The sequence below is a fragment of the Thunnus thynnus genome, chromosome 4 (genome assembly GCF_963924715.1).
Source record: "Thunnus thynnus chromosome 4, fThuThy2.1, whole genome shotgun sequence".
Taxonomy (NCBI): Eukaryota; Metazoa; Chordata; class Actinopteri; order Scombriformes; family Scombridae; genus Thunnus; species Thunnus thynnus.
In genome coordinates, this window is record NC_089520.1 from 31,763,373 (window position 1) to 31,773,850 (window position 10,478).

A 10,478-nucleotide genomic window follows, 5' to 3' on the forward strand; every position below is an offset into this window, starting at 1 on the left:
ATTACATATAGTGTGAACAAAGGAGCAAGGGAGACCAAAAACAAGAACAAAGTCAGAACTTTTCTTATTTCTTTCTATCACACCAAACAGCAGTGTAGGTGTACATAGATGCTATTGGCTTTTATCTGTGTGCCAGACTATGGCAAATATGCATGTAACATGGAGCAGCTGATGTAAGAAAGACAGAAAGAGAAAATTGGACAAATGAATGATGTAATGAACTCTGAGAGACTGAAAAAGTCCAGGGGGACAGTTAGTGGCAGTCTGTGTTTCATCCAATCATGGATGATAAACTGTGTCCTTTCCAGGCAGCAGCAGCACCACGTGTCAGTGACAGGTACAGCACCTGCTGCTGCTCAGTGTGCGTCACACACTTATAGTGAGGACATCGAAGAGCAGGGGAAGGAGGAGCTATCAAAGAGGCGAGGAGGTGGGGGGGGGGGAGGGAGGGATGTGGGGGGCAGAACTGCAGCATCCTCTGAACTGATCTAAAAAGAAACCAGGAGCAAGAGAAAAACTGAGGAGTCCTGATAGAATCTGGTCACCTTGCTTATACACAGACATCACCCAGCGGCAGCATCACCACCCCCCCCCCCCCCATCCTCACACACACCCACACACAAACATTGTCCGTCTTGTCCCTCCCTTCATCACAGAGCACCGTCACGACTCATCTATCCGTCTGGAATCAGAGGGAAGCCCTGGCAGCGGCACGACAATCGCCGTCTCTCTTCAGACAAGCCTTCGACGTCATACCGTCCACCTGCGTCCCTTCACACATCCTCGCAGCCTGGACGGACATCCAGGCGTACCCCCCCTGATCAAAATGAGGAAGGGGCTCCAGAGCGGTCAAGTTCACGCAGGGCATCAGCACAGCGAGGAGAAAGAGAGGGAGGTGTGGAGCGAGACGGAGGAGAAGGAGAAGGAGCGGCAGCACAGGAGGGCTGAGAAGAAGCTGCTGGCCTTCTGGATGTCCTTGTCCCACAGGACCTGGACCCTCTTTAGGCCCCGAGAGAGACCGGCCTTCCAGCGCTCTGCCTCGGCCGCCCGGCTGCTCAAGAGTGAGGCATGAGGAGGGAAAGAGTGTGTGTGTGTGTGGCTGTAGTGAGTGCGTGTGTGTCATGTAGGTCTGTCAGTAGCAGAGTGTCAGAAGAGGCCTCACAGACCTGCTGTCAGTTGGACCTGTGTGTGTGTGTGTGTGTGTATGTGTGTGTGTGTCTAATACATGTGTGTCCTCCATTCAAGTGGCTGAAAGCAGCTGGTTCCATTCCTCTGTCTAGCTCACCATTTGCAAAAGTACTCGTGGCTGTCCTGCCAGTGTGACAGATGAAGGGCAAAACTAATTTTTTGGTCAAACTAATTTAAGAATAACTGATTCCAGAAACTGCACAAACATCACCTGTGACTTTTGAGAGTTGAGCAAGGAGAGGACAACTTGGTAACAGTTGACAAAGGAAACATTTTTCTCTCGCTGGCTAGTGTTCCCCTCAGCAGAAACGGATCATGGCATTGACTGATTAAACACAAAGCCTGGAGGCTGATTTTTGCGGCACAGACCAGCAGTCCCTCCCTAACAACACGTACGCTAGAGGCTTTCTGGACAGAAATGGGTTAACTGGGATCAGTCATGGTGGTGACCCATCTGGCGCTGGAACTGTGTTTCCAGGGGAAGAAGCTGAGGGGCTTCACTTGTAAACTGACCCGCTCGGCCCACGGCTTCCTGCCAGAGAGCTCATGGATCATTGCAGCCCAGGTGCTGCTGCCGTACCTGGTGTCTGGCCTGGGCATGGTGGCAGCCGGGATAGTCATGGATATAGTGCAAGTATGGAAAAAGTGCAGCAAAGTGTGTGTGTGTGTGTGTGATTATACGATAGTACTAATATTAGTTTGTTACATCAGTGGGTTTTTTTTACAACACTAAATGCTGGACAGGTATATTTGATTATAAACACGTACTATGAATATGACAGGCGAAGCTTGGTCATGTTTCTGACTTTTCATTATCATCGCTGTTTTCCGTAGGTTCATTGTTTCATGTATCCTTGAGCTACAGTAGTGGTGAGTTGCTGGAAGGCTGAGGGAGGCAGATGAAGGATGAATGTGAATATATCATCTAATAGTTGTGAAAGATCCTTGCAAATAGTACAAAAATCAAAGAGAAATGCAAAAAATGCAGTTTAAAAAAATGAGAGAAGACCTTGGCAAAATAGCAAATTACTCCCTTTTTTTTTTTTTTTTTTTACAATTAGGCAATCTTTCAAGTAACCTTTAGCTAGAAACTATGATACAGAAGAATTACATGTGTGATAATATTTGGCCTTCTCACAGCGAGGCAGATTCAGTATCAAAACAGTATCAAAAGAAGCAAATAGAGCAGAGCTACCTAATAGTTCTCTCTCCCTGTTGTAAATATCCCAGCAGCAGCACGACATGAGTTACAGTCTGAATTATGCAGCAGGTCAGCTAGCCACGAGTTGAAACCTAAAAAGCCAACAGATCAGGTTTCACGGGAGATAAATGGAAACACAGTCACTTAACAAATCCTTCAGCACTCACTGGTCAAACAATTCACTGCATATGAGGGAGTAGATGTAGCCATTGGAAGTGTGTTTTTATGCAATAAATAAATAGTGGAATGAAAGTGTTTTAATCCCCTTGAGATCATGCAGCGTGCTGGCAAATGTTTCAATGTTTCAGCATTTAAATCAACAGTTACTCAGCACTGAAAATAAGAATTTTACTTTTATTTCCTTGAGGGAAAAGTTGTACTTTACAATACTAGAATAACGTCCAGTTGGCTGGGAACAGACTGTACTTTAAGAGGCCACTGTGGTGTTTTTCAGCACTGGGAGGTGTTCAAGGAGATCTCAGAGGTGTTTATCTTGGTGCCAGCCCTGGTGGGGCTGAAGGGGAATCTGGAGATGACACTGGCATCCAGACTGTCAACAGCAGTGAGTGGAAACACACTCGCGGACATGCAGAGCACACACATGCACTCAGACCACATGACGACAGTTATTTTAAATGTATGCAACTGTAGAACTCTTAATATAGAATATATTTTTCACCAGATCTTAGTAAGTTTGTGACATGTCTTTAAAAATATGAGGCTATCATTCTGTTTTTCAGTTTTCTAACATCAGTGAATCAAAGGTCTACATGAAAAAATGAAGAACTATGCAGCAGGGATTAGACTACACTTCTAAAACATTACATTTCTACTTGTAACACATGAAAAAAAGATATTTTGAACAACTTTTAAGATATTCTAAATACCACTGTTTGAGAAATATGATTACATAAGCTCGTTTGTGTCCACAGGCCAACACAGGGCAGATGGATGAGCTGCAGCAGCAGTGGAGGATGGTGTGCTGTAATCTGGCTCTCATTCAGGTGACACACCGCTCCACCACACACACTCCATCCTATTAATAACACACTCCATCATTTTGGTCTCTCTCTGCTGGCTTCAAGACAATCTGTTAAACTCAAGAAGCTTTGCTGACGAGATAAGATCGTCCTCTCTTTCAGAACACTTCACTTCTCAGCTTATTAAATACACAGAGAAAATAATAAATGGTCTAATTAAGAGTTAAAATATACACGTAGCAGGGTACATGTAGTATATTCCGTATTTTACTTTTAAGACATTTCACCAATATCTTTTTCAAATCAGCTGTATTTGTCATTTTTTGATCTAAGACCTTATATGTTCTAAAAATGTCTTACAGTGGTAAAGACACAGGGAAAAGTGAAGGAAAAAGCATCTGCTCTCATATGTTGTCTTAACTCAAATGAAGACAAGAGCTTTATCAGTATATTGGATTATTTTGTGCTGTTGTAAATATATTTCAAGACAACATAACCAAGACCTGACAATGCAGTTTGATGCACAAAATGTCAAAGTTTAGTTTAACAAGCAAGACGAAAAGAAATCTATCTTCCTAACTTTTATGTTTCCACATGTAAATAATTGGCTTTTTGTCCATTCTGAAATGAGCAGTACAGTACAGTAGGTGATTAATATGTGCATTCATGTGTGTGTGTGTGTGTGTGTATCCATGCACGGGAATGTAATGTGTTAATAAGTCCAAGGTGAAAAAGTATAACTGAACAGGCAGATTCACTGCTGTGAAGAGAAGGAGAATTCTAAGATAAAAACATAATAAATTGCCTCAATCTAATCTGTCTGCAGTACTTGTAAAAGCACAGCGGTGCGCAGTAAGTCATATAATGGGGAGGCAGTCTTGTGAATCATTTTAATTTTGCAAAAGAAAGACTGCGAGTGAGCGGAGGTAAGATTAGATCAGGTACAGTATTTTACTGCTCTCCTGGTGAGATTCTTTCTGATAACTTTTATTGTTCATTTCTTTCACTTTGGCAGAATTTAAATGAGGAGAGAGATAATTCTTCCTGTATCTAGTAGGTTTTTATATCGTATAGGCACAGGCCTGCTGGATGATGACCTCTGGGATCTGCATGTATGGTCACTCCAGTCAAATCTGACCATTTCTAGAACAGCAGTTGAACTGGTTGTGTCTTGCACCACATTTTCTCCTGCTTTTCTATTTTCACTCTTCTCTTGTCCTCTCTGAGACAGACAGACAGAAAGAAGAACAAACAGATGGATTGGCAGACAGATAATAATATATATACTATGGATTCATGTCTCTCTGCTTTGTCCTCCATGTCCAGGTCCAGGCCACAGTCGTGGGCTTCCTGGCAGCGGTTGCAGCAGTGGGTCTCGGGGTTCTAACCAGGGGGAGAGTTGATGTTATCCAGGCTTTAATCCTGTGTGCCAGCAGCGTCACCACTGCTTTCATCGCTGCGCTGTCTCTAGGTCAGACAAAAGACTGCTGCACAGAGCGAACACAGAGTAGAGTAGATGCACACAATACAACATAGAAGACAGTAGAGTTTATTAAATGAGTGTGTTTTTTAACTTCTATATCAAGTTGTCATCTTGTGCTTTGGCAGGCTTGGTGATGGTGGCAGTGATCATTGGTTCCAGGAAAGTTGGCATCAACCCAGATAACGTAGCCACGCCCATCGCCGCCAGCCTCGGAGACCTCATCACTCTGTCTTTGCTCGCTGGGGTCAGCAGCTTCTTCTTCTGTTACAGAGGTCAGAGGTTCGGTACACAGTATGTCTACACATGTGACATGTCAGGACTCTGGTTTATTGATCAAAGAGGGTAAACCTGATTCAAGTCAGTTTAATGCAGATTAGAGTTGAGATTATGAAGATTTCAACAAATTGTGGATGAAGCAGCTTTGCAAACGGCCCATAAAACAAAAATTAATGATTAAATTGTTGGAAAAAGACTATTTGTGAAGTATTGACTATTACATTGTATAATTTCCTGTTAGAATGAAATGGTCAAGTATGTTGATTTTTTTGTATACTAACTACAAAGAAAAAATAGTATATAGTACTGTAAACAATAAGTATCAAGTATGGAATTGGATACAGCCAGAAGAGGGCAGCAATGTTCAGCCTTTCATTTTTGCTGCAATACAACGCTGGATCCATCTTTCAAGCTTTTACTTTGTTTTCTTGCTGTTGCTTTTCTTCTATTTCTCTTCACCAATTCAGTAATTGTATTGTATTGTATGACAGATGTATTCTGTTTTATGTTGTTCTCCAGACTTGTGGTATTTGCCTCCTGTGGTGTGTGGCTTCTTCCTGCTTCTTATCCCAGTGTGGGTGATTATTGCCCGTCGATCTCAATCTATCAGAGAGGTCCTAAAGTCAGGCTGGCAACCGGTCATCTTGGCCATGTCCATCAGCAGGTCAGCCAACTTTTCATGTCTCTCTTCCTGAAGGTCACTTCACAACACTGTACGCTTTTTTCCCCTTTGATCACTAATGGTTTCAAGTCACACAACATGTTTCTTTCATTGCAATAAATCAAAGCTTTTTTTCCTCACTCTTGTACTGCTGTCTTCTTCCCAGTATTGGTGGTCTGATTCTGGATAAGACAGTGAGCAATCCAGACTTTGAAGGCATGGCAGTGTTCACTCCAGTCATCAACGGTGAGTAGATGAGAAAATAATCTCAGCCATCAGATTTACCAGTAACACTTCACTTTAACCTCCTCATTTAGCATCTATAAGCACTAACACTTGATGACATGTTAATTACACACTATAATGTAATTAGAAGCAGATAAAAGGACATCTTGAAGTATTTATTTTATTTATATTTTTGTCAACAAATGGAACGTTTCCTATGAAGAATCCGTAACTGGTGTATAAACAGTCAGTGAATGCTTGATAACACAATATAATATCTCATATGATGATATGATCACACACATGAATCAGTCCGATGTTCAGAGGCAGCTTTCAGACTGTTCATAAACGTGTTCAAAATTCATGAAGACATGTTGAGCATGAAGGTTCATTCTTGACCTTCAAAACAGTAGTGTGACAAAAAAGCACCCAAGATCCACTTACTAGATTTCTCCCAGGGCTTTCAGCTGCATCTCATGGCCCTCATCAGCAGATTAAATGGTAGTCCCCTTCTTTAGCATTTATAAGCAGTGTACAAACATGTAATAAATGGTTTATAACAATGTAGTTATAAGCAGACATAGGCACATATTTAAGTGTTTATTAACACACAGTATTTGTCAACAAAGACATATTTTATATTATTACAACTGTCATTCATTATCTGTATCTGTTAATGAACAAATGTCCTTATATTTGCTACTAATTACATTATATTGCTTTATTGTGTGTTATAAACCACTTAACTGCATATAAATGCTATATAAGGTGGTAAAAATAAAGTGTTAGTTCCATTGTATGGGTAAAAATGCCCCAAAAAAGAGGCTCTTCAGATGTAAAAAAAAAGAAGAATATATTACATGTCCAAAAGGTGATAAAATGTAAAAATAGGAAAGAAAAGTGAACGTTTCAGCTGAAAAAAGAGTCTTCAGTCTGTAATTTACCCAACTGTTCTCATGATGACAGAAAACATGGAGCTCTTTAGCTGTTTGAGGGAAACCTTTCATATTTCCCTACTTAAATGAAACCTTCCAGCTAAAACTTGCTGGTGCCTTGTTTTCAAAGAGTGAAACTAAATCTTATGCAGTTAGGAACAACATTAAATTAAACTGAAATGGTTTAAGTATTCGGTTGACACTTTGTTGGACAGGATTCTCATTTTCGAGGCCTGGAGCTCAGATACATGTAACCTTAAACAGATGTTATTTTAAACATATCTCTTTAATTGTGTTGAAACAATTATTGGCATTCCTTCCACATGCCCTAAGCACAGAGCCAAAGAAATGAAGGCTGACATGTTTTCCTGAATGAGTAAGCAGAGCTTGGATTTGAGGTTATTGTGTTTCCACAATCCTAATCTTTGAAGAGTCACATTAAAGCTTCATTATTAGCTTTAATATTTACAATAAAAACCCCTCTGTCAGCTGATGTCATGTGGAAATTGTTGGAACATGCAGATGCCCAGCAGCTAATCCTCATTATTTATAAATCCTGGTGTCTCCACAGCCTTACAGTGAAGCAGCGGTATGGTTAAAAGGGAGAGCTTGACTTTTAAAATGGCTCTAAATTTGATTAATCATTCATGAGGTATTAAAGTGAGCAGCCTCCTCTCTGTCAAAGAAACCTCAGAGAGGCGTAAAGTTGCCAGATCCTCACTGACAGAAGCTTGTTGCCCACAAAGCGGCATACTAAGTAGGGAGGAATTAACAATGGTCTTTACATAAAGCACAAGCCTGCTCAGAATGCCAACTATGCATTCACTGGTTCCCGTTTCCGCAGCATCTCTGCCAGCCTCAGTGCTACCAAAAACCCCTCCTGCATGTAATGCCATCCCAGGACAGGAAGTGCATTTGCATTCCAATTCAACGCTCTCCCCTCCTGCCCTGTTGACCAGAAACACTCCTCCTGTTTTGTCCAAATGATCCATGTGCTGCAAAGCTCTGCAAGCCAGGAGCTTTTATTGTGCTCCCAATGAAATCAGCCTGAAGGGAGAGCAGTGAGAATGCCTTTTCCAAACAGAAGGACAAGTAAGTCCCCTGGGACGCTGTGAGTCACGAATACCTGATGAATAGATTCCAAGCAAAGTACATTTCTTCAAGTGTTTTTACACTCGTATTGTATAGTGACTGCTCAGCCTCCTGAATGGCTGCTTTGGACTGTCAAATATGATGGGAGAACAAGTCTAAACAACTGATGATGGTGATGAAGTTTGCCCAATATGAGAGAAATCAGAACGGTATTAAAACATGATGTAAAGGCAAACAATTACACTTTAAAAGACATAAATGAAAAGCATGTTTTGTCACTTATTCTGCCTTGAAAAACAAAACCAGCCTCCACACTTTCATCATCTTATTAACAGTTTATTATGGAATGAATCAATGCTCCACACTGCTAATATTTATGTCAATAATCTCCTTGTCTATGTAGGTGTAGGGGGAAATCTGGTGGCCATCCAAGCCAGCAGGATGTCTACTTACCTCCACTACTGGAGCACTCCTGGAGCTCTGCCATTTAAAATGAGCATGAACTGTCCTGGACCCTGTGCTACCTTCTGCTCCTCAGGTCAGATACAGAAAAAAAAAAAAAACATGATTTAAAGGTGCAATGTGTAGTCTTTTATCAAAAATGTTCAATCAATAAATCACTACCAAGTCAAATATGTGACATTTGGTTGGATTTGGAGGGGAATGTGATGGATTTTTTCACAGCACAAAAAGGACAAAATGGATTTGAAGCTGTATGAAGCTGAGTAATCACATGATGGCGGATGTGGACAAATTGTTCCCAACATTGTTACGCCACTCTGTTAACATTAGGAGGAAAGATCATGAAACAGTTTTGGTTGTAACAGGAAGAAACAAAGTTAATGGGAAATGTGGTTAAGTTAATAATACCACCAGCTTGAGATAAGTTCTATCAATCATCTCCAACACAATTTTGTTTGTTTATAGGTATTCACTTAAACGATCATAAATAAATCCCAGGACAGAAACTAAAACACAGCAATCACTTCCTGTCTGTTTGATAAACACGAGAACACATTAGTTTTAACAGACGCTAGACACACTGGTAAACAAAGTTTGTTTCTTTCCTTTCGGCATTTATCCAGATGTGAACTCCAAATCAGCCAGGGTCCTTGTCATCCTCGTCGTCCCGGGTCACCTCCTGTTCCTGTACACCATCCACCTCCTGCAGGGAGGCCACACCACCATGACACCCACCTTCATCATCTGCTACCTGTCTGCAGCTCTGCTTCAGGTCAGATGACCTCATTCTCATTCTACCTGAAAATAAAACTGTACTCTTACTATACAAATTTAGTCTTCTACAAATTTTCTGCCAATCTGGGATACATTCATTTGAAGCTTATCTTAGTGTTGTCATTATCCAGGTGTTGATTCTGCTCTACATGGCCAGCCTGATGGTGCGGTGGCTGTGGCGAAGGGGACTGGACCCAGATAACTTCTCCATCCCTTACCTCACAGCTCTGGGTGACCTGTTAGGGACTGCCTTCTTGGCTCTGAGCTTCAGGCTGATTCTGGCAATCAATTCCACCCGGACCGGAGTTTGACGCAGACTCCCTGAATGTACTGCTGTCTATATGCAAGCGGCTGAAAGCTTGTGGGATAAAAGAATGCCGAAACAGAAGGGAGAGAAAACAAGGTGAAGAAAGTTTGGACTGTAATTGCACTTTGTTCTCCCTATTTGCCAGCTCACTGTGGACGATAGTCGTGCACTGTTCCCTGAAGTTTCATCTGCCTCAATATAAACACCACCCAGCTTGGCTCTGTAGAAACATCCATCTAAACTGGATGCAAAAAGTGTGAATACCGTAGAACAACATCTGTACACCTATTGTCAGCTCTTAAATGATTGTATAAAGGCAATAACAATATATCATCGAGTGCAAATGTATATTCACATATATCAGATGCTGCACTGTCTGGATGAATGTTAGATTTGATCGTGTTTATTTTATGTAGATTTGTGCCTTTAAACCGTGATAAGCCTTCAGTTCTATGTGTTCCTATGAAGGGTTAAAACTATTTGGTGTTGCCAAATTTCTACTGGATGATATTTTACTTGTGCCACTGAATCTAGTCTGTTGTACCAAACTGTCTCAATGTTAGTATGTGTTCCAGGTATGAACAGATGTCTCTTTATGCTATTTTTGTGTACAAAATGATTTAGTATGCATCTCTCTGTAAGAGGCCTTCTCACTTGTTTGATATGCACTTTTAGAAAGATGCTCGTCTTTACTGATCTGTTTCTCGAAATAGCATACAAAGATGGCGAGAATCCTATTTTCACAGCGACATCAAGCTTGACAGGACTTTGTACTGTAGTGCTATCATGATTTGTCATTTAAATAAAGGACTGATGTGTAAGTCATGATTGCTGTGTTGTGAAGGAAATCTGTCCAGGAGCGTGCAAAGAATCAGGATTGCTGCCTTCAAAACT

At 41.3% G+C, this 10,478-nt stretch overlaps 1 protein-coding gene across 2 annotated transcripts; it reads left to right on the plus strand.

Annotated features, from left to right (window-relative positions):
• The first annotated feature begins 508 nt into the window (after positions 1 to 508).
• Positions 509 to 10,412, plus strand: LOC137182070 (solute carrier family 41 member 1-like). 2 transcript variants are annotated; one of them, XM_067588348.1, is made up of 11 exons: positions 1,734 to 1,822; positions 2,023 to 2,058; positions 2,844 to 2,951; positions 3,322 to 3,393; positions 4,696 to 4,840; positions 4,978 to 5,124; positions 5,648 to 5,792; positions 5,956 to 6,035; positions 8,445 to 8,579; positions 9,127 to 9,275; positions 9,409 to 10,412. In XM_067588348.1, the coding sequence occupies exons 3-11, from the start codon at positions 2,922 to 2,924 to the stop codon at positions 9,586 to 9,588; spliced, it is 1,083 nt and encodes a 360-aa protein (XP_067444449.1). In that variant the 5' UTR covers positions 1,734 to 1,822; positions 2,023 to 2,058; positions 2,844 to 2,921; the 3' UTR covers positions 9,589 to 10,412. The 2 variants fall into 2 exon arrangements, with proteins under 2 accessions (XP_067444448.1, XP_067444449.1); XM_067588347.1 differs by lacking the exon at positions 2,023 to 2,058 and having other exon boundaries at positions 509 to 1,822.
• Positions 10,413 to 10,478: the final 66 nt, after the last annotated feature.

What these genes read in the sequence shown, in the direction of transcription:
- LOC137182070 (XM_067588347.1), top strand. Translation starts at nt 1,628, where the DNA reads ATGGTGGTGACCCATCTGGCGCTGGAACTGTGTTTCCAGGGGAAGAAG. An exon ending in TTGGCCATGTCCATCAGCAG is followed by an intron (nt 5,793 to 5,955) that starts GTCAGCCAACTT and finishes TCTTCTTCCCAG; the next exon opens with TATTGGTGGTCTGATTCTGG. An exon ending in GTTCACTCCAGTCATCAACG is followed by an intron (nt 6,036 to 8,444) that starts GTGAGTAGATGA and finishes TTGTCTATGTAG; the next exon opens with GTGTAGGGGGAAATCTGGTG.